At 45.5% G+C, this 26,636-nt stretch overlaps 3 protein-coding genes across 3 annotated transcripts in view; 1 reads left to right on the top strand and 2 right to left on the bottom strand.

Annotated features, from left to right (window-relative positions):
* The window catches only part of LOC138810767 (ubiquitin conjugation factor E4 A), a 38,170-nt gene extending 27,655 nt beyond the window's left edge, over positions 1 to 10,515 (bottom strand). Inside the window, exons 1-4 of the mRNA XM_069997972.1 lie at positions 10,435 to 10,515; positions 4,938 to 5,099; positions 1,412 to 1,585; positions 398 to 510 (exon numbers count right to left, since the gene is read on the bottom strand). Of these exons, the coding sequence (XP_069854073.1) occupies positions 398 to 510; positions 1,412 to 1,585; positions 4,938 to 5,058 (408 nt within the window). The 5' untranslated portion in view covers positions 5,059 to 5,099; positions 10,435 to 10,515. The remainder of the gene's footprint in view (positions 1 to 397; positions 511 to 1,411; positions 1,586 to 4,937; positions 5,100 to 10,434) is intronic.
* A 1,110-nt stretch (positions 10,516 to 11,625) lies between these two features.
* On the bottom strand, positions 11,626 to 18,889 carry LOC138810800 (T-cell surface glycoprotein CD3 gamma chain-like). Its single transcript, XM_069998075.1, has 7 exons — positions 18,773 to 18,889; positions 16,393 to 16,416; positions 14,982 to 15,203; positions 13,914 to 14,045; positions 13,074 to 13,117; positions 12,444 to 12,527; positions 11,626 to 11,788 (listed from the first exon to the last, which is right to left on the bottom strand). The coding sequence occupies exons 1-6, from the start codon at positions 18,825 to 18,827 to the stop codon at positions 12,462 to 12,464; spliced, it is 543 nt and encodes a 180-aa protein (XP_069854176.1). The 5' UTR covers positions 18,828 to 18,889; the 3' UTR covers positions 11,626 to 11,788; positions 12,444 to 12,461.
* A 1,434-nt stretch (positions 18,890 to 20,323) lies between these two features.
* LOC138810799 (T-cell surface glycoprotein CD3 delta chain-like) lies at positions 20,324 to 22,179 on the top strand. The gene is made up of 5 exons (XM_069998074.1): positions 20,324 to 20,464; positions 20,799 to 21,017; positions 21,434 to 21,565; positions 21,779 to 21,831; positions 22,028 to 22,179. The coding sequence occupies exons 1-5, from the start codon at positions 20,410 to 20,412 to the stop codon at positions 22,091 to 22,093; spliced, it is 525 nt and encodes a 174-aa protein (XP_069854175.1). The 5' UTR covers positions 20,324 to 20,409; the 3' UTR covers positions 22,094 to 22,179.
* The last annotated feature ends 4,457 nt before the right edge of the window (positions 22,180 to 26,636 follow it).

Below are 26,636 nucleotides of genomic sequence, written 5' to 3'. Positions count from 1 at the left end.
CTGTTTTGATTTCTGAAAGTATATAAGCAACAACAACAAAAATGGCAGTAGTCCTAAAGAATTTAAGAGCTTAGTAGGGAGAGATAAGAGAGCTATGTAGAAAGGCCAGACATGAGATAGAAAGTGTTGATTCCTATAAGAGATCACGATAGTGAGACACTTGGAGGAAAGAGCAATAATTTTTATCTGGCAAGCTTTGATGGCCTTTTAAATGGTTCTTAAATAACAGGTAGATTTGGACATATGGCCAGAGTAGACAAGGAGACTGTAAGAGAGGATCACTGTAAATGATGGTAGAGATGAGGGTAATTGAGATCATGGTTGGAGGGCAATGAAGAGGATTCAGCTGCATGGCTCGTTTTTTACTGAGGACATGATAGAAATATAAGAATGGTACCTGCTCAATATTGCTCATATCAAGCCAGTCTTGATCTTCCAGCTCCAATGCCATTTCTTCCAAATACACACAACGGCTGGGGATCCCATTGCCACTTTTCAAGCTTGGATCACCTGGGAAACAGTTTTAATCTGACAGGTTAAGGATGATGCTCCTGGTTTTGTGCAGGTCTTGTTTTACATACAAAGCCTTGCTATGTTGTCTAGGATGGCCTTGAGTTCCTTAAAGCTCAAGTGATCCTTAGTCTTCCCAGTAGCTAGGACTATAAATGGTCACAACTGTACCCAAGTCTAGACAACTGATCTTGACAGAATTTCTCTTGGCTCAGGTATGATTACAGGGACCTTGATTCACAAAGCAGCATATAGCCCCAACACCCAACTTAAAAACACAGGTTTTGTTATGGTCATTCATGACATTTGAAGAGTAATTCCCATGATTTGGGTGTGGTAGTGTACATCTATTCCCAGCTATGAAGGAGACATAAATGGAGGACTGTGGCCCAAGGCTGGCAAGGGCAAAAAGCTGAAAAGTAACTAAAAGCAAAAGGGGTGGGCATGCTCAAATGATAGAGTACCTAAGTTCAAACCCCAGGGTTGTTTTTGTTTGTTTGTTTTTTGTTTTTTTTTAAGTAAACTGTAGAGATCAGTACTAATTTTGGGGTTTAATTATGATATGGCACAGAAGAAAAACACACTGATACCCCTTCAGGCTCCACTCTAAGAAGAAAATGGGCTTGGCTATTGTTTTCACTTTGTTTTTAAGTAGTAAAAGTCAGTAATTTATATGGCCAGTGGGTATCAAACATGACTAGTTTTAGATCTATTTTCAGGTCATACCAAGAGCTTTACTGAAATACAGACCCCGTGTTCCCGGGAGTTCAGTGGACTAGATTTGTTTCACCATTGGATGCAACAGGTTTCTAAGTGCCAAGAGTCTCTAGACTAAGTTCAAACCCAAGTCCAAGCAGAAGGGTAGAATAATCAATAGATTGGCTATACGCCTATGACTCACTGTTGTCCAGAGTAATGAGGAAGATCCTCTGGATCATGTGATTGATGTTGAGTTGTTCACATATTTCTTGATGTGATCGGAACGAGCGGCTGATCTCAGCCACAGAGTAATCAAATTCATCCAGGCTCTCTGACACACTATTATCCGAGTCATCTGGGCTAGCTGGGAGTTCATCTGTCAGAAAAGGTAAGCTATTAGACATTACATTTCCTTCTTGTAGAGAGAATCAAGTGTACTGACCACAATGACAAATGCTGAGAATAAGTTTCGATGTAAAACAAACTAATCTAATTAATGGTCAGGTAAATCAAATATAGGATTCTGAAATCCCTGGCTATAACTTTTACCACACTCTCATTAATCTTTCTTACTTTCCCCATTTCCATCCCTATGCTGAAGTAGTTCAATTTTGTGTTGGATTTTTTGCATATACTGTGTGATTTAAGTAGCTACTTAAATTCCATGTTTGTTATTAACTGATCAACACTAGGATTTTTCAGTTTTTTAATGATTTATATAATAATAAATTGGATGTAACTCTTTGTTCACTTGTATAAATATTGAAGATACTTTATTAGCATATATTAGCTGTACAAGGAGGGTTTCCATAGTATCATATTTATATATATGCATACAATGTACTCCTTCAACTTCACCCTCTCCACTCTTCCTTATGCCCTCCTCTACCTTTAAGACAATTTTAAGCCAGGCGCCAGTGGCTCATGCCTGTAATCCCAGCTACTCAGGAGGCTGAGATCTGAGGATCGTGGTTCAAAGCCAGCCTGGGCAGGAAAGTCCGTGAAACTCTTTTTTTTTTTTTTTTTGGGTCCGGTTGTGGGGCCTGAACTCTGGGCCTGGGTGCTGTCCCTCAGCTCTTCAACTCAAGGCTAGCGCTCTACCACTTGAGCCACAGTACCACTTCCGGCTTTTTTATTATGTGGTGCTGAGGAATCGAACCCAGGGTCTCAGGCATGCAAGGCAAGCCCTCTACCACTGAGCCACCTTCCCAGCCCCCGTGAAATTCTTATCTCCAATAAACCACCAGAAAACTGGAAGTGGCACTGTAGCTCAAGTGGTAGCCTTGAGCTGAAGAGCTGAGGGACAGTGCCCAAGCCCAGAGTTCAAGCCCCACAACCAACAAAAAAAAAAAAAAAAAAAAAAAAAGAAAAAAGACTATTTTAACTGATCTCATTGTTTGCTTTTCCCACTTATATGACTATTTCTAAAGGATAAATTCAGGGAAGCAGAAATTGCTGGCTGAAAGAGCTCAAATATTTAGAGCATTAATACATACTACCAAGTTGCCCTTAGAGATTCTCTGACTCATGTGCCTCCCCATGAATCTTATAAAGCTCATAGAAAAGAAATGATCTAACTAGTGTATGAATGAACAATTCTCTATGATTAGTGAGACTAGATTTAAGTTGTTTGTCACATCTTTTGTTCCTCTTTTTTCCTCCCTATTTTACTTTTTTATTAATTGAATCTTCATTGTCTCTCAAAATGTTGTGACTGTAAAAGTTGTTCTATTTACTACAAGCCAAATGTGAATTTCTATGTGCCTTTCTGACCACTCTGGTGACAGAATGGTTATTCTGAAAGTCCAGGCAAAACTCCCAGAAGTAAGAGTGGCTTTGGAGTGGTGGGTTTAGTAAAACGAAGCTCAGTATGGGAGGCAAAGGTCATGGCAAAGTATTAACAGCTGGTGGCAAACAGGCTGGATCTGATGGCATGATAAACAGAGTAAACAACCAAAGATGATGCGTGAGCTGCCAAAATAGTAACAGGAAGACATGTGCCTTGTTCCCACTGCTGGTGCTTGCAATACACTCAACTTGACCAGCCTTCTGTAAGCTCACAGCCAGGGCCAGGGTCAGCACTGCATTTATTTTCCTCTGGCTTCATCTGTCATTCTCTCTACCATGGGTTTACCTTGACTTTACCTCCTTTTTTATTAAATTCTAACCACAAAGCAAGGCTACAGCTGAACTGTGCCTCTAAATGTTTCTCGGAAATAAAGGGAAAAAATCCAAATATTTCACTTAAAAAAAAAATAAACCACAACTACAACCCATAATTATTCCTTTTGGAAACTGGAAAAAGGGATCAATTTCTAGTCTGAATGATTGTGAATGTCCTCAGGATTAATATGTATGACAACCGTCAGCCTAATTCTTTTAGTCTGTGACTTGTTAAGAGGAAGGTGGATTTGATCTTAAATGTGATCCCAGATGAGGATTAGTTATCAAGAGAAGTTTTTCTTTTCTTTTTCTTTCTTTTTTTTTTGGTTGGTCGTGGGCCTGGGCGCTGTCCCTCAGCTCTTCAGCTCAAGGCAAGCGCTCTACCACTTGAGCTACAGTGCCACTTCCGGTTTTCTGGTGGTTTATTGGAGATAGGAGTCTCCCAGTCTCTCGTGCCCAGGCTGGCTTTGAACCGCGATCCTCAGATCTCAGCCTCCTGAGTAGCTAGGATTACAGGCGTGAGCCACCAGCGCCTGGCTCTCCTTTTCATATTAAAGCTACGCATTAGGATCTTAGAAGTCAGTTCTAGCAGCAGTAAGCTACAAGAGGGAATGCAGCAAAATGAAATAAACACTTCCTCCAAAAGGACCTCTGAAATGCTATGCTTAGGAATAAATCTCTTTTGTCAGATAGCAAAGCTTTCATCATTGTTCCTTTGACATCTGCTTTCTACAACTGCATGCAGAATGTTTTTCACACCTATGTTAACAAGATAATTAACTTAAAAATCACTAAGTGAGGGCTGGGAAGGTGGCTCAGTGGTAGAGCGCTTGCCTTGCATGCATGAGGCCCTGGGTTTGATTCCTTAGCACCACATAAGCAAAAAAAAAAAAAAAAGCTAGAAGTGGCTCTGTGGCTCAAGTGGTAGAGCACTAGCCTTGAGCTGAAGAGCTGAGGGATAGGGCCCAGGCCCAGAGTTCAGGCCCCTCGACCAGACCCCTCCCCCCCCCCCAAAAAAAAAATCACTAAGTGAAGCCAGGTACTGGTAGCTCATGCCTGTAATCCTAGCTACTCAGAAGGCTGAGTTCTGAGGATCATGGTCAAAGCAACCTGGGCAGGGAAAGTCTGTGAGACTCTTATCTCCAATAAACTATTCACAAAAAGCCGGAAGTTGTGCTGTGGCTCAAGTGATAGAGCACTCTCCTTGAACACAAAGAGGCTCAGGGACAGTGCCAGGCTCCAAGTTCAAGCCCCAGGATTGGGGGAAAAAACACTAAGTGATTGACAGCTTTGTACAATTGGCATCTGTTTCTAGGGAACCACCTGTTATCTGGTCTCTTTCTGTGCAAAAGGGAGGACAGAAGAGGAAAAGGCCCCCAAACAAATCTAACAATAAAAGCCAAAAGTAAACCAACTTCTGCCCTGAACAAGCAGACAGAAAACAAACAAACAAGTCAAACTGCCCAAAATTTATATTCCATTGCAATTAAGTTCTTAAGAATATTTAATTTGGGGAGTCTCCATTCTAGGTCATGTCATCTGCTACTATTGGCTCTTCCACTTACCAGATTGCTGCTTCAGCTGCTCTTTTTGGATTGCGGCAAACTGCTTGGCATCGGCCAGGGAGCCAAAAAGAGCAGCAAAGGGATTACTTGAGATGTTGTTGTTATTCTCCTGGTCTGTCATTTCACTTTAAGATATCCTCCATCCAGACCTAAGGGGAGGGGCTATGCAAATCACAGGCATTAGAGTCAAAAAGGTAGGCAATATAATTCTGATTATATATGAGGCAGTTTCTTTTCCCAATATAATGCATTTTAAAAAGCTTAGGCTTAAGACAGTTAGGTACGTAGAAATAATAATGAAACAGCTAACATAGTGAGGTACACAGCAATAGTAAGACGAACTATGAATTCCCATAAGTCTCTAAGCTGGCAAACTGACTAGTTTTCATTCATGTGAGGACAACAAGGTGGCCCCTGCTCAGTGTAGATTGAAGCTGGGACTTCCTTAGCTACACAAAACCTCTTAGACCAGAAGCAGGTTTGCTGTGCACTGTATGTTGTGGGCTGTTTAAATATATTAAGCACTCTATTTGTAGGCTTAAAACTACTGATACTTCTTCAACCAAAAAAGTTCAGCAAAAATACTGTTACTTCATCAACTAAAATCTTCACTTGAGTCTATCTAAATGTCACTGCTTATCTATTTTTTCATAATACCCAAGAAATAAATTCCAATTGTCAGATGTATTAACATGAAAAAAGAAAAATACATATCAAAGCTATTTAGAGGAGTTGACTGAGCCTGAATTTATTTGCATCTTCTAATTACATTTCCTCATTCAAGGCCAAGTGCACTCAGGAGCCAATTTCAGGAGCAGAGTTCCCTGAAGGTCTTCCTGAATGTTTAAGGCCCATAGAAGAAAACTCCAACCCTGAACAAGGCAGGAAGAGACATAGGGTATGAACGCTCTACTTACATGGATATCAGACTGCTTTAAGGATGGGAACCTTAGATAGAGGTGGACAGTCAGGCATCAGAGTGCATGCCTACAACCCCATCACTTGGGAGGCTGGGGCAGAAGATCACAAGTGTGAAACCAGCATGGGACTACAGAGCAAAACCGTCTCAAAAACACCAAAAATACCGCCCCCCCCCCCAAAAAAAAAGTGTAGAGGAATATAAGAAAAGTAAAACCTGTTTTTTGTTTTTGTTTGTTATGGGGCTTGAACTCTGGGTCTGGACGCTGTCCCTCAGCTCTTCAGCATAAGGCTAGCACTCTACCACTTGAGCCACAGCGCCACTTCTGGTTTCCTGGTGGTTTATTGGAGATAAGAGTCTCATGGATTTTCCTGCCCAGGCTGACTGACCTCAGCCTCCTAAGGAGCTAGGATTACAGGCATGAACCACTGGCACCCAGCTCCTTTGTTATTTTTCTACACCTGAGTGAGCTAAGAGAGTTAATGAGCTGTAGTGACTTAGGCAGAAGCCTAGTCCTCTGTCAACATGGTTTAGAGTTTAATTACTTCAAGGAACTGAACCATTAAATGTTGCTCTGTAGATTTTATTTTATTAGGCTTGGTTACCAAACTTAATGGCAGAAAAAAAGATAATGTGTTTAGTTTGGAATTAACTATCCTTGAGGGCTTTCCCCCATATAACCACTGCTTAATCATCACCTCTAATTTATGTAGAGACAACCTGAATTGCTTGACTGTTAGTTGACCACCACCTTTCTTCTATTCCAAGTTACTGTGAAGTCTAGAAGAATATAAAGAAGTGTAGTTATTGTCCTTCCCTCCTGTCTTTTTTTTTTTTTGGTGCTAATACTGGAGTTTAAACTTAGGGCCTGAATGCTGTCTCTTAGCTTTTTTGTTCAAAGCTGGTTCTCTTCTACTTATTTTTAATGTTCTATCTTATATCCCTGAGTAGATCTGCTTTGCTAGATTGTAAGCTCTTTTAGTACAAGTTCATATCTGATTATTCTTTTTGTTATATCTGTCATTATAATTTATAATCGCAAAATCCTAAGTAAATATTTACTGAGTGATTCAGTCTTAATACATGGTCATTCCTAAACCCCCTCATAATTAACAGTATTACTCACAATCCTACTTCAAGGTATGGGTTTTACTATTTTTCTTGAGATACAATCTTTTTTTTTTTTTTTTGGCCAGTCATGGGATCTGAATTCTGGGCCTGGACACTGTCCCTCAGCTCTTTAGCTCAAGGCTAGCACTCTACCACTTGAGCCACAGTGCCACTTCCAACTTTTTCTGCTTATGTGATATTGAGGAATCAAACGCAGGGCCTCATGCACACAAGGCAAGCACTCTACTACTGAGCCGCCGTCCCAGACTAGAGATACAATCTTATCAGGCAGGTGCAGTGCCTCTTAGGTAACGAAGCACAAGCCTATCTCACAAAGCTAATCTTTTTCGTATTTACCCAAATTCTGCAAGCAGATATTCTTTGTTTGTTTTGTTGGTCGTGGGGCTAGAACTCTGGGCCTGGGTGCTGTCTCTCAGCTCTTCAGCTCAAGGTGAGCGCTCTACCACTTGAACCACAGCGCCACTTCCGTTTTTCTGAGTGATTTATTGGAGATAAGAGTCTCACAGACTTTCCTGCCCAGGCTGGCTTTGAACTGCGATCCTCAGATCTTAGCCTCCTAAGTAGCTAGGATTAAAGATGTGAGCCACCAGTGCCCGGGGCAGATATTCTTTTTATAGAAAAAGACTAAACTGTAGAACCACCTATGGGAAAAAAGAGGACTGATCACTTGATGAAAACCTTTGTAGAGATGCCAGTTTAGATGTATTCAGTGAACTTACAAATGTAAATATGAGTACCTAGAGTGGATGTACTCCATAAGAAAGGTTTGGCCTGGGAATGTGACTCAGTGGTAGAGTGCTTGCCTTACTAGGCATGAAGCCCTGGGTTCAATTCCTCAGTACCACAGAAGCAGAAAAAGATGGAAGTGGCGCTGTGGCTCAAGTGGTAGAGCGCTAGCCTTGACAAAGGAAGCTCAGAGACAGTGTCCAGGCCCTGAGTTCAAGTCTCAGGACTGGCAAAAAAAAAAAAAAAAAAAAGGAGATCCTTATTATTGTGGTTTTTAAAATAGTTGATAATGTCCTACTTTAAATCTCTCATTTTCAGCGAGGCAAAGTGGCTCATGACTGTAATTCTAGCACTAGGATGTGAAGGAAGGAGGATCTCAGGTTCATTGACACACCCCCTCCCCCAACCCGAGTACTGGGGCTTGAACTTAGGGCCTTGTGTTTGCCGAAATGGCCCTTTACTCCTTGAGCCACAGCTCCCATCCTGATACTTGAATTTTTCTGCTCAGGCTGATCTTGAGCCAAAACCTTCTTGAGAACCTACAGAGTAACTAGGATTAAGGCATTGTCACTAGCGAGACAATAGTCAGTCTTTGATAAGGTACAACCACCAATCCTAGAAACTTTTGGATTTGATTGTTTATAGATATGTCTTCCTTGAAATACTTAGCTTTCCCCCCCCCTCCCCCTGTGTGTGTGGGGGGGAACTGGCTTAAGCTAAGGGCCTTGTGCTTGTTAGGCAGGCACTCCAACACTTGAGCCATGCCTCCAGTGCCCCAAATTTCACTCTGCACACCCACTGCAAGGTTCTGCATCTATCAGAGTTATCTACCTCTGGTCCTGCACAATGAGCTCACCCTTGTTTAATTCAACCTTTTCATCATGACCAGTACTGTCAATCCTTTAAGGGTCACTGTCAGCCTTTGTGAGCACACAAATATTTGATTTACATTTTTGTGCTAGTCCTGTGGCTGTACTAAGGGCCTGTCCCTGAGCTGCTTTTGCTCAAGGCTAGTGCTCTACCACTTGAGCCACAGTGCCACTCCTGGCTTTTTCTGAGTAGTTTGTTGGAGATCAGAGTCTCACAAGCTGGGCACTGGTGGCTCATGCCTGTAATCCTAGCTACTTGGGGGCTGAGATCTGAGGACCATGGTTCCAAGTAAGCCTGGGCAGAAAAGTCCCCAAGAGACTGTTAGCTCCGATTAACCACTCAAAAACTGGAAGTGGCCAGCACTAGCCTTGAGCAAGAGAGTCTCAGGGACAGCACTCAGGCCCTGAGTTCAAGCCCCATGACTCACTCTCTCTCTCTCTCTCTCTCTCTCTCTCTCTCTCTCTCTCTCTCTCTCTCTCTCTCTCTCTCTCTCACACACACACACACACACACACACATCCTCACAGTCTTTCCTGTCTGGGTAGGTTTTGAACCACAATCCTCAGATTTCAGCCTCCTGAGTAGCTAGGATTACAGGAGTGAGCCACCAGTGCCTAGCCTAACACACAAACATTTTTAACATCAGACCTGACAACTTTTAAACTGAAATACTTAAAGCACTTGGTAAAACTGGATTTCTAAACTAAAATATTATGGACTGGGAGGTGTAGCTCAGTGGTAAAGCATTTGCCAGGTGTGCATGTGACCCTGGGTTTGACCTCAGCCCAAGGGGGAAAAAAAATCAAGTTCTATTAAATCATATTCTGTAAAGTTTCTATTTTGGAAACACATACATCAGATAAAAATAGGAATTAAAAGGCTGGGAAGGTATATCAGTGGTAGAGTGCTTGCCTTGCATGCATGAAGCCCTGGGTTCGATTTCTCAACACGATATAAGCAGAAAAAGTTGGAAGTGGTGCTGTGGCTCAAGTAGTAGAGTGCTAGCCTTGAGCTGAAGAACTGAGGGACAGTGCCCAGGCCCAGAGTACAGGGCCCACGACTGACAGCCCCCCCTCTCAAAAAAAAAAAGGATTTTAAAATGCTTGTAAATATGTAATATGTTCCAATTAATAATACATTCAGATCACAGTAATCTAGCAACAAATACTTTGAACCTATCTATCTGCAAATTAGAATGATCTCATCAAGTGAAAAAGCAGACAGCATTATTTCTTGAGTTGCATTTCACCTCAGATGACCACCCCTGTGGATCCCTGTCAGTGACAGCAAGACTAAATGCATTCTTGCACTGGGAGCAAACAAACAAAACTCCAAAGGAACACCCATTAAATATAAACTCTTCCTGAGCTGTGATCCTAGTATATCCAAGGAAACACGAAGCAGTGTCAGGAGTTAGTGTCTTCAGAAATGTCAACATCCTGCCATATGCGCTCAACTGGTTTGATTACTTCGACTGGCGCTTAATTTTATCTCCTTGGCATGGCGTTCTGTCGTCTACTTAATCTATTTTATTCCTTCGGGTTCCATAAGGGATTCGCGGGAAGGAAGGAGGGAGACCACCCGCCTGGTGCACGCTGTAGGGAAGGGAAGTCAAAAGACACCGCGAAGACAGGAGCATTGCAAAGAGGGGGAGAGCCGTGTGCAGAGAGCCACCAGCCGCTAGGGCACTGTTCGGGATTCCAAGGCAGACGGGGTCGAAGTTCATGGTGAGGGTCCCGGGTCAGGAAAGCACAGAAGGATCTGGAGGGGCCGAGACCGGCATTCGCCCAGAAGAAAAATTCCCACTGCAGACTCCCTGACCCCCTCCCCTCAAACTACGTCCTTTCTTACCGGGGCCTAAAGGGCCGGCAGCGACGACACCTCACAGTCTCAGGGGCCAAAGGGTTCCCACTTCCGACTTAGAGCGGCAACCGGAACTGACGTCATCACCCGGCGTCAGGACGAGCAGAAGCGCTCTTCGGAGCCGGAAGTGGGCTGTATCGGCCTTCCGGGGGCGCTCGGGGCACGCAAAACAGAGACACCGCGCACGCGCCTGCTGGGGGGGCGGGCCGGAAGTGGACGGAAGTAGGCTTGCTATTGGGCTAGGGGGCGGGGCTGGGCTTGCGGGCTGTGTTTGGTGTTTCCCCGAAGTGGGCCTTGTGGGATTTGGATCCGCGTGTATCGAGGCCAGGTGTAATTCTGTGATCGCCAGCCCTGTTCACTTGCTCTGGAGTGCTTTCTAATTTTCTCCCTTGTCCTGTACTTTTTTTTTTTTTTTTGGTGCTAACCATGGTGCTTGACATCAGGGCTGGGGCGCTGTCCCTGATCTGGCGCTCTACCACTTGAGCCACGACGCCACTTCCGGTGTTCTGGTGCTTCATTGGAGAGAAGAATCTTATGGACTTTCCTGCCCAGGCTGGCTTCGAACCGTGATCCTCCCATGTCAGTTTCCTGAATAGTTAGCGTTTAGGATTGCAGGCTTGAGCCACCGGCGCCTGGCTGTGCTATGTTCTTTTGGACCTGTTTCTATTACTTCTCGCAGATGTATGACGATCTATGAAACAGTACCCACATCAGTAGTAACAACTTCAAGTTTGGTGCAGGTCTTACTGCCAGAGTGATATTTTGGACTGGATTTTAGTTTTCTGATCTGTACTGTGTCAATAGTACGCGCCTTACAAGTTTGTATTGAGATACACAGAAGTAATGGAAGCAGCATACTTTTCAGGAAAAGAATTGGAAATGCGAGAGAAAATGCTTGCATGTCTTTTATCAACATATAAACAACTACAACTTGGTGTGGTATATATATTAAAAGAGACAATTGGATGCCTGTGGATAGATATCGAGGGAGCCCTTATACTGAATATTTGAACCATGAGAATTATGACCCACTAAAACTCAACGAAAATTAAAAGTTAAGAGACATTTGATCTTTTAAATTTTCTTTTACCACTTCGTACCAATGGGTGGCGCTCTTGAACTTGAATACCTTATAAACTTCATACAGGGCTGCAACTTCTCTACTACTGAGCAAACCCATTAAGCTGTAGCTTTCATTTTATTTTGACAAAAATCCAAATCTGCTCTGATATTTTATATTTGTAATCTCTGTGATATTTAAGTATAGATACCGGTCTGAAAATCTTTCTGCTAGAAGTTCTTCCAAAATATGTTGCTGAGAACTGGAGAGAAGGGACAACACCTGAAATAAAGAAAACAATACAAAAAAAATAGATTAGTCAGAAAAAAAAATGTTTTCAGACTTATCCTGATTGAAGTTTCTGATACAATGATAAGTCAATTTCTGATTGGTTGAAAAGTTAATTAATATGGGCCAGTGGTTCTTAACTAAGGGTATTTTGCTCTGGAGGGGACATGGTAAAATGTCTGGACACATTTTTGCTGTTACAAGAGGGATATTACTGATATTTGATGGACAGAGGTCAAGAATGCTGCTGTAACTTCTACTATGCACAGGAGAGCCCTAATCACAAAGAATTCACTAGCTCAAAGTGTTAATGTCATAGATTCTGAGAAACCCTAATAAGATTAGTATTTAATGTTTCTATGGCTTGAAGTCCTACTCTAACATTTACAGATACATAGTGTCCATATTTTCTTAGGGAAGCAATCAGTACTGGTTCTGGTCATTGGAGTAAAGAGACATCAGTCAATCATCATCATTATTCTCTGTCTCAGTCTCTGTCTCTGTCTCTCGCTCTCTCACACACACACCCAAACACACAAACAGGGGCTAGTCCTTGTAGCTTCTTGGGAAAGGAAGAAACGACTTTGTAGTAGTTGGGTGGAGAAAGCAGGAAACACAAGGATTCTGAGGCTGGTGTAGAAGAACCCACCTATTCTGAGTCCTTAGCTCACTTCTTTTTCAGTTGGTTTCCTTGAAGGTGGCTGTATTGGTCTTCTTCCCGATCCTTGAGGGGCTGAGGAGGACAACATGGTCACGAACTCATTTTTTCCATTCTCTGTTAATTAACTTGATCTATATTTATTGAATGCTTTTTATATTCAACTCCTTGGAATGGGTGCTATAAGGTCTTAAGGGTCAAAAGAAGGAGGCTCCATATAGTCAGTGTTGTATATCTTCTTTTCTTTTTCTTTTCTTTTCTTTTTTGGCCGGTCGTGGGGCCTGAACTCTGGGCCTGAGCGCTGTCCCTCAGCTCTTCAGCTCAAGGCTAGCTCTCTACCACTTGAGCACTACTTCAGCTTTTTCTGCTTATGTGGTGCTGAGGAATTGAACCCAGGGCCTCATGCATGCAAGGGAAGCACTCTACCACTGAGCCACATTCCCAGCCCTGATGTTCTACATCTTCTTATTAGACCCTCTTAGCCCAAAGGGACAACTATCCAATCCTGGGATGTGTTGTAAACAGTTCTTTATGTGCACACTATCTTCCAAGTACCTTCTTAATCCCAGAGGTCCAGCCTCACTAATTGTAATTATCTATTTTTCATTCCTTATTCCTTACCTGGTAGAGCTGGTCATTTGGCAATAAAGTCTGCTTGTCTGAAGCTGCAAAAAAGGACAAAATATACATATGCAGGATAGAATGGATAATAGGTTGAGTTAAAGTGATACAATAGAATCTAAATGTATATAAATCATCCCCACACAACACTGTGGGTTATTCTTAGAAGCATACTGTTGAGTGAAAGAGGGTGGGGACGTTTGTAAAGATAGGTGATAAATCACACCGAGTTAGATCTTGAGGCAGGTAAACATTCTGGTAACATGGAGTATCTTTCCTGTTCTGCAAAGACAGAGACAGACAACTCTGCATGTTGGTAACACATGCCAACTCACTCTGTCCTATTTGGGTCTATTTTGATAGGAAGCAGAGCATCTAAGGTGGACCCATCTCTCAGTGAAGCATATTCCTCTACCCTGCTTTTTTTTTTTTTTTTGCAGGAGGGATGAACCCAGGGTCACTACTATTCAAGACTTCATCCTAACCCTTTTAAATTTTAAATTTTACTTTATTTTTTGACAGTCCTGGGGCTTGAACTCAGAACTCCAAATGTGGGTGCTGTCCTTGAGCTTCTTTTGCTCAAGGCTAGTACTCTACCACTTGAGCTGCAGCACCACTTCTGGCTCTTTCTCTTTATATGGTACTGAGGGAATAGAACCCAGGGTTTCATGCATACTAGGTAAGCACTCCATTACTGAGCTACATTCCCAGCCCAAATTTTATTTTTAAAACTGGGTTTTATAAGTTGTCCAGGCTGGCCTCGGGTTCAAAAGTCCTCTGTGCCAGCCTCTTGAGCATCTGGAATTACAGATGTGCACTACCACACTAGCCCTCTTTTACCTCGTGATTGACGAACTCCATCCTGTCCAGCAATAAAGTAGACTCCAACAGCAAGGAAGAAAATGCTGATGATTTCAGCAAAGATAAAACCAGAGATGGTGGTGGCATTTACCTCAATGCAGTTCTGGCACACTGTAAAAAACAAGGCACACTGAAGGACAAGCCTTCTTTGGGGCTTAAAAGTTCTTATCCTGAATCGTGTGTGTGTGTGTGTGTGTGTGTGTGTGTGTGTGTGTGTGTGTGTGTGTGTGTGTGTGTGTGTGTGTGTGTGTGTGCTGGTACTGGGGCTTGAACTCAAGACTTCACTCTCTTGCTTAGCTTTCTCTGCTTAGAGCTGGCACTCTACCATTGGAGCCACACCCCACTTACAGGGTTCCCCCTAGTTATTTGGAGGTAAGAATCTTTTGTATTTGTCTATCCCCGCTGACTTGGAACTTCAATCCTCAGATCTCTCAGCCTCCTGAATAGCTTGGATTGTAGATATGGTGCCCATTGGTGCCCGACTCTTTCTGGGCATCTTCTGGCAACAATATTTCTCTCCAAGGGAGAATCCCTGCTCCAAAGACTACATGTTTCCTGGTGCTCCTCCTAGATGAGTCTTGGGGAAGTCTATGTCAGCCGATCACACACACTGTGTGGAACTGAAGGACCAGATCCTGCTCATCTCTCCCAATCGCCAGCTCTCTTTCCACTGCTGTTTATCTCCCCAATGTCCCAGTGCAGTTCACAGAAATTTCCGAGTTGCTCCAATCTATGGGGCCCACCCAAAAGTCAACCATGTTCTACAGGACTAGTTACGCTTTTCCCAGCAGTTGGAAGAACTGTCTCATATTTTAAAACTGAGAGAGGGGGGAAGGAGGGAGAGAGGGGAGAGAGAGAGAGAGAGAGACAGAGACAGAGACAGAGACAGAGACAGAGACAGAGACAGAGAGAATTGGCTACTACTCTACATCATTTCTTAGCATCAATTCCTCCCTTCATCCTAGACAATAAATACACCAGAATAGTAAGTTGAATAGTAAGTTTGCTTAATTTCACAACAAACAAACAACCAAAGGGATCACATACTTCGATAGTATATGTGCAGTGGCTTTGACCTGTTCTTTGGGCTTTGGCAGTAATAAATTCCTCGAGGATCATTGATAACACTCCCCAGATTCCATGTACTTTTACTGGAGTTACTTATTATCTTCCCATCTTTGAACCATTGGATATTTTTGTCTTTCAAGCCACAAGTGAGAAGTACTGAACCATCTTCTCGATGGTCATCCACTCTTATCAAATTGTTTCCTGAAAAGGGAAAAGAAGTGGTTTCATTAAGGATCCTGTATGCGCGCACACACACACACTGATACTGAAGCTTTAACTCAAGGGCTTACACCCCTGCCTGGCTTTTTCATTCAAGGCTAGTGCTCTACCACTTGAACCACACCTCTGTGTATTCAAATGGCCTCTGGTTTTTTGCAGGTGAATTGGAGATAAGAGTCTCACAGGAGCTGGGTGCCCGTGGCTCACACCTGTAATCCTAGCTACTCAGGAGGCTGAGATCTGAGGATCATGGTTCAAAGCCAGTCCAGGCAAGGAAGTCTGTGAAACTAGTATCTCCAATAAACCACTCAGAAGACTGGAAGTGGTGCTGTGGCTCAAATGGTAGAGTGCTCACCTTGAGCTGAAGAGCTGAGGGACAGCGCTCAGGCCCAGAGTTCAAGCCCACCACCACCACCACAACAAAAAAGAGTCTCACAGGTCTATCTTGGAACCATGATCCTCAGACCTCACCCTCCTGATTTGGATTACAGGCATAAGCAGGTGGCTCACCAGAGCCCATTCATTAAGGATCTCATCTCTGAAATTCTCCCCACCTCAAGGTAACCTGAGTCTGGTGTTTCTCTGACTTTAATGTGCACACAAATCACATTCTAACATCATGCTAGAATTTAAGTAGTTCAGGGGAAGCAAGAGTTGGTGTGACTGGGGCTGGGAAGGTGACTCTCTGGCAGAGTGCTTGCCTTGCATGCATGAGGCCCTGGGTTCAATTCCTCAGCACCACATAAGCAGAAAAAAGCCGGAGGTGGCACAGTGGCTCAAATGGTAGGGCGCTAGCATTGAGCTGAAGAACTGAGGGACAGCGCCCAGGCCCAGAGTACAGCCCCCACAGCCACAAAAAAAAAAAAAAAAAAAAAAAGAGTTGGTATGACTGACATGCTCCCAGTGCTCCTCATTAGCCATCACACCTCCAGACCCGCCTCATTCCTAGGGTTTCTACTGCAAGGACAAGACAGTTGATTGCTTAGCTGTAGAGAGCTGCCCAGAGCAAGTCAGCAAAGCACTGGTTTGGTTGTGATGGAGATAACAGCAGTCTGACTCCTGCCATCTCAGCTTTTCCAGACTGTTCCCTCCGTGCAACTACTGTGGTAGGAAGCCATGTTTTCATGGATTCTCTCTGAGTACGAGAATAGGAAGAAGCCATTTCTCCTACCTTGTTCTGACTGGGCCACGGAACCTGTGGAGACAGAATAGGTGGAGGATCAGCTGGGTACGGAATTGTTCCTATGTCTGGAGAAATTCTCGTGGGTACTTGAGGTCCAGATCTAGCGGGTTCCAAACCCACCAGAATGAGAATATCTGTATATCTGGTTTCCTGGATGTAGCTTAAATCACCAAATTGACTTTAGGGTGATAATAAAGAATTCATTTGATTTTTGTCCTGGACTTCCTGGGTAGGATTTTTACCCTTAGAATTTCATGAGTGGAGCTGGGCACTGGTGGCTTATAACTGTAATCCTAGCTAAGCCGAAGGCTGAGATCTGAGGATTGAGGTTCAAAGCCAGCTCAAGTTCATCTTCAATGAACCGCCCAAAAGCTGGAAGTAGAACTGTGCACACACACACACACACACACACACACACACACACACACACACACACACACACACAGAATTTACTGAGTGGTGGGAGTCCCTTTGTGATTAATGAAGTCAAATATCTGCGGTGAGAACTGAGTTCAGCAGGCAGAGGCATTGATTGATTACCGACAGCTGGATCTGGAGCGTGGGTTTTCTATTGTTCAACCCAGCCTGTTTCCATTGCATCCAGGACTCTCACACTGCCCTCCACTATGGGTCGCTTTTAGCCAGTTCTTTCTCCTTCTTTTTCCTCTGGGAAGTAACTCCACACTGACAGTCTTCTTCAAGTCTCCCACTCTGCCATCACCCAGCTGCCTCGGCAGGTGTCACAGCTTCCCACCTGGCTTTTGGAGTACACAGTTGCTGTGATGGCCCCTTCAGTTCCCTTTCTGTTTACAAGCCTACCTGTGGCCAAAACCACCTCTACTCCCTTTTCTGTTAGTTTCAAAAAGCTTCCAAGTTGCTTCCAAAAAGCTGCTCTATACCGACCTCTGCTCGCCATCTTCTCCTTTAGCCAAAACAGTGCTCAAGTTTCTCTCATCCACAACAATATTTCTTTTTAAACTCCACTTCCACCTTTTCCTTACCACTCCTTCTTGTCTGTCTTCTCTAAACTTCTTTCAACAGTAGTCTACTCTTGTTCCACTTCACTACCTGCCCATCCATTTGGCTTCCTCCTTACTGCTGTAAATCACTGTGACCTTTATTTTGCCAAATTCAACCAACTTAAGATTTCAATATGGGGGCTTGGAAGGTGGCTCAGTGGTAGAGTGTTTGCCTTGCATGCATAAGGCCCTGGGTTCAATTCCTCAGCACCACATAAGCAAAAAGAAAAAAAAAAGCCGGAAATGGCGCTGTGGCTCAAGTGGTAGAGCGCTAACCTTGAGCTGAAGAGCTGAGGGACAGCGCCCAGGCCCATGACCGGACCCAAAAACAAAAACAACAACAAAAAAAACCCCAAAGATTTCAATATATATATTTTTTTGTCAGTTGTGGGGTTTGAACTCTGGGCCTAGGCACTACCCCTCAGCAATTCAGCTCAAAGCTAGCACTCTACCACTTGAGCCATAGTGCCACTTCTGGTCCATGGAGATGAGAGTCTTATGGACTTTCCTGCCTGGGCTGGCTTTGAACTGTGATCCTCAGCTCTCAGCCTCCTAAGTAGCTAGGAGATTTCAATATATTCTTATGCCTGTGGACTCTAGCCTTGGAGATTCTCCTCTTCTAGACATTCTCTACTTCCTTGCTTTCCAGCATGTTGCATTCATTTGATTCTTTGATCGTTTATTTGGAGATTAAGCCCCTCAAAACAGGCCTCACAGTTCCACCCTCAGCCCCTCTTCCTCACACATCGCATAGTACTCTTGTGATTTCAAGAGATTTTCCATGATTTTTGGCTTCTCTTACTGTGTCTAGTCCTCAGGTCTCAAGCTCGTTCATTTGCTTCCTGTTGGATATTTCAAACAGGCGCCTGTGCTCTACCTTACACTCAATATGGCACCATTAGAACCCATCTCTAGAACAGAAGCTTTCTCTTCATTTTTCCTTTTCCTTCTGGACTCTTTCACATTAGGATCTCATGCACACTTGCTGACTACCCGAACAACTGAACAATTACTTGAGTCAGTTTTCATGGGAACACTCTAGTCCCAGCTCTAAATAAGAGAATGCATAGTATTTCTTCTCAGTTTCTTTGCCTGGATTTTTTTTTTAAACTCTAAGATGGCGGCGACATCAGCAGCAGCAGATTCTAACTGATTGCCTCCTGTGTTTTGTCCCTGTCAACATGCTTTCCTTTTCTAACCAGGAATATTAAGGGGGTTCACTTTTTGCCTTTCCTTCTTTGAATTCGAATGTGACAGATGAAGGTTGGCTTACTATCTCTGTCTCCCTGGCAATGGCCTCTTCCCATGAGCCTTTCCTCCCCCTGCCAAAACCCCTGTCTGGCCCTTACCTTGGAGAAGAATGAGAGCCAGGACAAGGCCAGGCAGACATTTCCCCTGCTCCATGGCAGTCTCCGTCTCTGTCCTTCCCCCACAGAAGTGTGAAGCAGCTCTTAGTTGCCAGCCAGCCTGTGTAGCAGCTAGCCTAGCTCCGCCCAGCTCTTTTCTGCAGAAGGCATGAACCCGGCACCTCCACCCTCAGCTTCCAGTGTGGGCAGCCGTGGCCTCAGCAAGGCTGCAGGTGCACGTGTCCTTTGCTTTTCCGTTAGGGAGTTGAGGGTAGTGGTGGTGGGGAGTGAGAGGAAGACCGAGCTGTCTTCCCACCCAAAGACTCAGTTTCCCCTGAGAAGCATTTCACATGCTGGATTGGGGGATAATCTTGAGCCCCTTTCTCCACAAATGAGATGAATGTCCGGTTTCAAGTTGTCCTTTGGTGCTAGAATGAATCCATTTACTCCCAACTTTAGGGTGCTTGGAGCTGGAGTTCTGAATGGAGGAGCATCTTAGTCTGAGGCTTCATTCAGGAATTTTTGTCACCTGCACTTTTCCAGGGCCGGGGTCTGAATTGCGTTTCCAGGCTCCCCAACTCCTCCTCCCAGTCACTTGTGAATCAACAAAAATTCACAGAGCTCTCATGATCTCCCTGGCCCAAAATAGAGTAATGAGTGAGACAGACGAGGCTCTGTCCCCAGCTAGACAGTCCGACTGTGGAGAGTTTTAGATCTCCATAGGCCATGGGTGGGAAAAAGCCCATTGTTTCCTGGGTAGGCCCAATTCTGCCGCTGAGTTAATTATATCATTATTAATAAGTACCTCATAGTGGGCATGATGGATGTCGCAACTGCTTTTAAGTAAATAAATAAATAATATATTTACTATCTGCAAGTAGTTATACAAAGGGGTTACTATTCGACAGATCAATTTGTGAGTATATGTGTTTTGATCAGCAAATGCTTAAAAAAAATCTTTGATGACACCGATGGAATGAAACTGAAAAATTCCATGGTTGGCCATTGGGTATTAAGTATCAGAACCAGGACTTGAATTTCTCCCTGGAAATGGGGGTTGGGAGGGCTCTGGAGTACAACTTGCTGGCTGGAAGTCCCTTGGTCTGGTGTCCCAAGCTATCCTCTGAAGGGTCCTGAGCGAGACCAGGAGCAGGCAGAGCCTCTCCCATATGCCTTGTATGACTGGTTGTCTAGTTCTTGTCTAGGGGCATTTGGTAGGTGATAAGTCAATGTAGTTGTGTGATCAACAGGGACTCCGAAGTTCTTGTTTTTCATCAGTGACTCAGGGAAGGCCATTCTGAATTTCCTTTACTTCTAAAAGTCCAGACAACCTTCTCTCTATGCTCTGTGCTATCTTCTGCCCCATCCCCAAACTTGGTGATCTAGAAAGAGAAATTTGCACCTGCTTCCTTTCGACTCTGCCTCTAGCCTTCTTTGGTTTCAACAGCGCCCCCCCCCCCCCCCCCAGCATCAAAGGCAGAGAAGCAGAGATGCGGACATATTTGACCTCCTCCCCTCTTCTTCCTTTTTTTTTTTTTTTTTGCATACCCATGAGTCACTTGGCGGAGGAGGGGAGGGCTCTCACCCTGGCTGGTGGTTCTGTGATCCGGCACTGTTTGCTGGATGAATTCCATTGGAAGATGGAATGTAGGAAGATCTTGGCTGGCCTGATCCTGACTGCCTTCCTCCCTCAAGGTTAGTAAGGCTTCTCCAGGTGGGTGGAGGAAAGGGCTGGAGCCTGAGGTCCCATGCGAGGGACTGCCTAACGCTATCTTCAGCGTCCAAGGCACTCCATGGACTAGGAGGGCAGGTCTGGGATGTCCAAACCAGGCACTTGACTCTGACCTATTCCAGCAAGGACTTGGGTCCTACCTTCATTTCTTACTGGAAATCAAAATGACTATAGACTATTAAATGATCCTTCAGGGTGATCTTCAGCAGAGTTAGGGGTCTAGGACAGACCAAAGAGCTGTCTCAGATTGTGGTTGTTGTTTTCTTGTTGTTGTTGTTTATTTTTTTTTCTTCTTAGTGAGCCCCTTTAAGATACCTGTGGAGGAACTTGAGGACAAAGTATTTTTGAGGTGCAATACCAGCATCGTGAGGCTAAAGGGAACAGTGGGAGCACCATTATCAAGCAATAAAACCCTGGACTTGGGCAAACGTGTCTTGGATCCAAGAGGAGTGTATAAGTGTAATGGGATAGATAACCAGGCCCAGGAAGTCTCTACTGTGCAAATATATTACCGAAGTACGTGTCTCCTGGCTTACTGGGGTGGAGTGGGTGAGCCTCTGGGTGGAAGAACAATCTGGCTAGAAGGAGCCTGTGGTGAATCAATTCATCCTTTAAACAAACTGGGGTCACTCTTGCAATGATCCGAGCTAGATTTGGGGGTGGAGGGCTTAGGAGGGCCTTACTAAGCAAGGCAGAGCTGGAGGAGCCTTGTCACTTGGGACTTGGTAGGGAGAGAGATTTGGGCCACTGCTTAGTTTAGGATCACTTCAGGGGTTCTTTGGGATAAAGGGACCCAGGTGGGAAACACAAGACCATCAAGCTCTGCCTGAAGTTTGAGTCTTGGCTTGAGAGACGACAAGGCCCTCCCCAGGAGGCAGAGATGGTTCCCCATCTTCTAAGCTCTCATGTGCCCTCTCCCCTTCCCTCCACAGTGTGTCAGAGCTGTGTGGAGGTGGACTCGGCCACCGTGGCCGGCATCGTCATCACCGACATCATTGCCACGCTGCTCCTTGCTTTGGGAGTCTACTGCTTTTCAGGACATGAGACTGGAAGGGTCTCTGGGGGTGAGTGGAAGGGCTGTGTGTGTGTGTGTGTGTGTGTGTGTGTGTGTGTACTATGCTCCAACCGAAGAATGGGGATGGTGATGAGGAGTCCTCTTACAATGTCCTCAGGTTTGTGTACTGTCTAAGCCATGCAGACTTCGGGGGCCATGGCCAGGTGTGTTCATGGGTCTTCAAGGCCCATCCACCCGGTTCCTAACCATTCTGTCTCCCCAGTTCTTCCAGCTGCCGACACTCAAGCTCTGTTGAGGAATGACCATTTGTACCAGGTGAGCCCCGAAGGGAAGGAGGCCAGAACTAGGAGGGGGGATGAGCAGGGATGAAGAGGCTGATGGTGGGCGTTATGCCCATGGATGGAGGGGCATCCCTGGTTGTCTGCGCATGTCAGGTACAACCTCTCAGCTGTGGGCTCGGCTGGTGAGAGCTCAGCCCAGCCTCACCGTCCCCCTCCTCGCCTCCTTGCAGCCCCTCCGAGGCCGCGATGACGCTCAGTACAGCCATCTTGGAGGAAACTGGCCCCGGAAAAAGTGACCGTGGAACTGGTGGTGTCTGGAAGCGTCATTGTCAACTGTGCCTTCCCTCTGAGATCAACCAATAAAGACTTTTTTTTCGCTCCAGTCAGTAGATGCCTGCACTTTCCAGGGTTTCGGGGAGGGATGGGAACTGTGTTGACATGGGGGACCCTGCCTTTTCTTCCCGCCTGTGTTCTTCCTTCACCCCCTCCAGTCCCCTGTCCCGTGTGGACTGGGTGAGAGGCAGTCTCCCATCCATCCTGGCCCACTGGTGTTTGTAGCCCAGTGGGCTTCCTGGGTGAGACATCTTCCCACCACCCTTGCTCTGCTACTTGTCAACTCCAGCCCCTGTAATAACAACTCTTCCATGTTTTTTGCTGCCTCCCTACCTCTGAGCGCGGGCTGCCATGGTTAGAAGCCAGCCACAAAGCAGTTTCCATGACATCATGGGCGGCAGCGGCCGACACCTCTAGGAGCTCTGAGACTCAGTTCTCTCTAAGACTCAGAGTGGGTATGACAGGTTCACCTCAGCTTTCTGACTCCGTTGAGCAGTTACCACAGGCTGTGAGCAAGTCTCAGCCTCGGGCCCTTTTGTCCCTCTTTCTCCTGTATAAAAGATTCCATGTATCTTCTTTCCCTAGGATGTGTTCCCACCCTGCCCTTGCCTTCTTCATAATAAACCAGGATCAGAATTAAATTAAATTTCACTAATTAAAACACATTATGTCTCCAAGCTGGCATTGACTGGGTAAGGGCTTGGGAAATGTCAATAGCCGTCATAGTCAATCAGTGAATTCGTGAAAGGCCAGTAGTTCTCTTTAGGAGAATCAGGGTAGCGCTCTACCACTTGAGCTATGGAGCCACTTCCAGTTTTCTGGTGGTTAATTGGCAATGGGTCTCATACACTTTCCTGCTGGAGCTGGCTTTGAACCATGATCCTCAATCTCCTCCTCTTGAGTAGCTTGGATTATAGGCATGGACCACTAGCGCTGGACTCCTGACTTTTTAAAATAACCATAAACATCTTTTGTAAGATTATTTATTTATGGTACGAGAGGTTGAATTTATCACCTCACACTTGTTAAGTATATACTGTCACTTGGGCCATGTCTCCAGACCTTTTTGGTGTTGGTTAATTTTGAGGTGGGGGGTCTCACTTTATGATTGGTCTAGTCTGAACTGAGACTACACGTGCTTATCTGTGCTGCTGTGACTGACAGCTCCCATCTCGGTCCCTTAAGTAGCTAGGATTACAAGCTTAAGCCACTGTGCTTGGTTTTTTATTTTGACATAGGGTTTTGCTTTTGGCTTGGACCATGATCTTCCTATTTATTTATTTATTTAGGTCGGTCATGGAGTTTGAACTCTGGGCTTGGGGTCTGTCCCTGTGCTCTTCAGCTCAAGGTGAGCGCTCTACCACTTCTGCCACAGCGCCACTTCCGGTTTTTGATTGGTTTATCAAAACCAATCCTGCCCGGGCTGGCTTTGAACTGCGATCCTCAGATCTCAGCCTCCTGAGTAGCTAGGATTCAGGCATGAGCCACCGGTGCCCAGCTTGATCTTCCTATTTATATAACTCACTGTACCTGGGATATGTAAGAGATTTTGGTCTGAAGTTTGTCTTTGTCTGGTTTTGATGCTAAGGTTCTCTAGAAAACAAGCAACCAGTGCTGGGAAGGTGGCTCAGTGGTAGAGCACTTGCCTTGCATGCATGAGGCCCTGGGTTTGATTCCTTAGCACCACATAAGCAAAAAGAAAAAAGCCGGAAGTGGCGCTGTGGCTCAAGTGGTAGAGCGCTCGCCTTGAGCTGAAGAGCTGAGGGACAGCGCTCAGGCCCAGAGTTCAGGCCCCATGATCTGACCAAAAAAAAAAAAGAAAGAAAGAAAACAAGCAACCACATGCATGCACTACTGTAATCCAGCTTTTGATTGGTTGAGATGTGCATCTCCAGAACTTTTTGCCCAAGCTGGCCTTAACTCTTGATCCTCTCAATTTCTGTCTCCCAGGAAACTAAGAATCTTGGCATAATGTTCCTGGCTTTACTAAGCATTTTTGTCAAGATTCTGGGACTGCTCTGGTGGCCACCTCCTGCCAGCTCCTCTTTCTTCTCTGTAGTCTCGCCAAATTGCCCCACCAAAGGTGGTCCTGAAGGAAAGGGGGCGGTTTTCTGGTGGATGGGTTTTGATGACAAGTTAAGAAGCTGCCCTTTGACTATGGAGGAATGTTCAGTGTATGTGTATTTGTTTCACTTCTTGGACATAGATTTTGCCAAGCTAATGTGAAATTTGGGGGAAATTGTAAATCTCACCTGCAGCCATCACGAATGGGATTCATGAGTGCCCTCATGTAACAAGCTGCAGAGACATGGCTGGCCCTGCCCCCCACGCCGGCACGCAGCTCTGCTCAGTGCCCCTTGACTGGTGAGATTGGGAAAAATGACTTACAGCCCTGCCTGAGAGCCAAAGATTCTTCCCTTCTCATCCTTTCAAGGGACTCTTTCTCTGTTATCTTGCAGTTTCCTCTTCTTTGTGTGCGATCACTACCTAGGCGAATACTTGGGAGGGAGGCTCTCCAGTTCTGTGGGGCCCTCACTGGGCATCTCTCTCCTACAGACTCTAGGTGCCCGGGCCTCCCATCTCTGCCTGCTTGCCTCTCAGAAATCGATAGATGATGCCTGGGTTCTCTCTTGCTGCACCCTTTCTTGATCATAAACTGGGATCATCCAAGGGTTCAACTTAGTTGTTTCCCATCTCTCTGGGATCACTGCCCACTGTTGCCCAGTGTCCAATGTCTTCAAGATTGTTTAAACCTGTCCTGTCTCATCTTTTAGGAGGCAGAAGAGTGAATTCAATTGTTATTACTCCGTTGGGTCAATGGTAGAAATGGATTTTTCTCTTCTCTCTGGTTAATCTTTCCTCTCTTCTGCATTCCTCCTCTCCATCTAGACCCTACATCCTATACTGCAGTGCTTTGGTCCTTTCATCCGCCCCTTCTATCTTCTGAATCCCCAGTATCAGCCCCAGCTCTTGCTTGTCTCCTCACTTCGGCATCTGCCTCAGTCCTGTATTACTCTGCCTCTGTCCCAGGAAACCCGCACTGATTTCTGATTTCACCTCCACTCCCATCCCCTCTATCTGTCTTTCCAAGGACACTGCTAGGATGGAGAGCATTCCTCTCGATCTCAGTGGTGGGTAGAGGCGGACAGCATTGGAATCGGGCAGCCCTCCCTCTCTGTTCCAGCCCTGCCACCCCTTACTGTCACTTGGTTTTTGTTTTTTTTTGGGGGGGGGTCTGGTCGTGGGACCTGAACTCTGGGCCTGGGCGCTGTCCCTCAGCTCTTCAGCTCAAGGCTAGCACTCTACCACTTGAGCCACACAGCGCCACTTCCGGCTTTTTTCTTATGTGGTGCTGAGGAATCGAACCCAGGGCCTCGAGCATGCAAGGCAAGTGCTCTACCACTGAGCCACCTTCCCAACCCCCTTACTGTCACTTGGGCAAATGACTTAAGCTCTCCTTGGCCTCACAATCTTTGTGTGTAAGATGACGATGACAGCATCTATTGTGTGAAGTCACTGCAAGGATTAAGTGAGATAAGAACACAGAAAGGGACTAACTCCGAACGTTACAGTATAATAGATGCTTAGTAAACATCAGTGATTATTGCTTTTGTTCGACAGAGCTCTGTCTCCCCCAGGCAGAAAACTATCAAGAATACCTGGGACCACATCTGCCATCCCTGGACCATCCCTGAGCAGTGGCTCCTGATGGAAAACATCACCGACTTCTGAGGCTAAGTGTTGGTGCTCAGAGGGAGGGAAAGAAGCAGTCCCTCCCCAAGGACCAACAAATAGTAGCTGCTGAGCCGTGCTCATCACAGCCGCTCTTTTCAGGCCTTGTCATATACATCAACAGCCCCCGTGCCGGTGGGGAGAGAAGCCAGCTTAGCTTGCTGGCTTGGGCTAGCCTAGGACAGCTCCCTGGTGCTCTGACCACCACCCCTCTTGCCCTGCAGGCTAAATGGGTGCTGTGGGAGACAGGGAACAGAGCTCTCCCACCCCGCTCACCGCCCCTGGCTGCTGCTCTACCTTCACTCCCAGCACAGCCCACATCCTGCAGCTTAACCACAGCCTGCCTCCGGCTGTGAGAGAGGGCAGGGATGGTGGCTCTCTCCGCTTCCCCAGCCCGGCTCAGCTGCTCTTCCTGACAGCTGTGGAAGCCAACCCCAAACCCCTCCTGCCCTTACGCCTTCCCTGTGCTCTCCTGAGACCCACCTGCCTTTCATGGCCTGCTTCTTTCTCACTCCTTTTATGAACTGACAACTCTACGAAGGGCCCAGCAGTCACACTCTCTGCCATTTTCTCTAAGTCAAACTTTCTCTCTCTCTCTCTCTCTCTCTCTCTCTCTCTCTCTCTCTCTCTCTCTCTCTCTCTCTCTCTCTCTCTCTTTCTCTCTCTCCCTCTCTCATTATTCCTGCCTGGGTAAACTTCAGATCACTTGGCATCATACTGCAAGCACTGAAGTTAGTCAGAAGTGGGGAGAACCTGAGAGGTCTTAGGAAACAG

This window comes from Dipodomys merriami, unplaced genomic scaffold (assembly GCF_024711535.1).
Source record: "Dipodomys merriami isolate MVZ:Mamm:240054 unplaced genomic scaffold, mDipMer1.0.p SCAF_509, whole genome shotgun sequence".
NCBI lineage: Eukaryota > Metazoa > Chordata > Mammalia > Rodentia > Heteromyidae > Dipodomys > Dipodomys merriami.
This window is presented reverse-complemented; position numbering and strand designations above follow the sequence as displayed.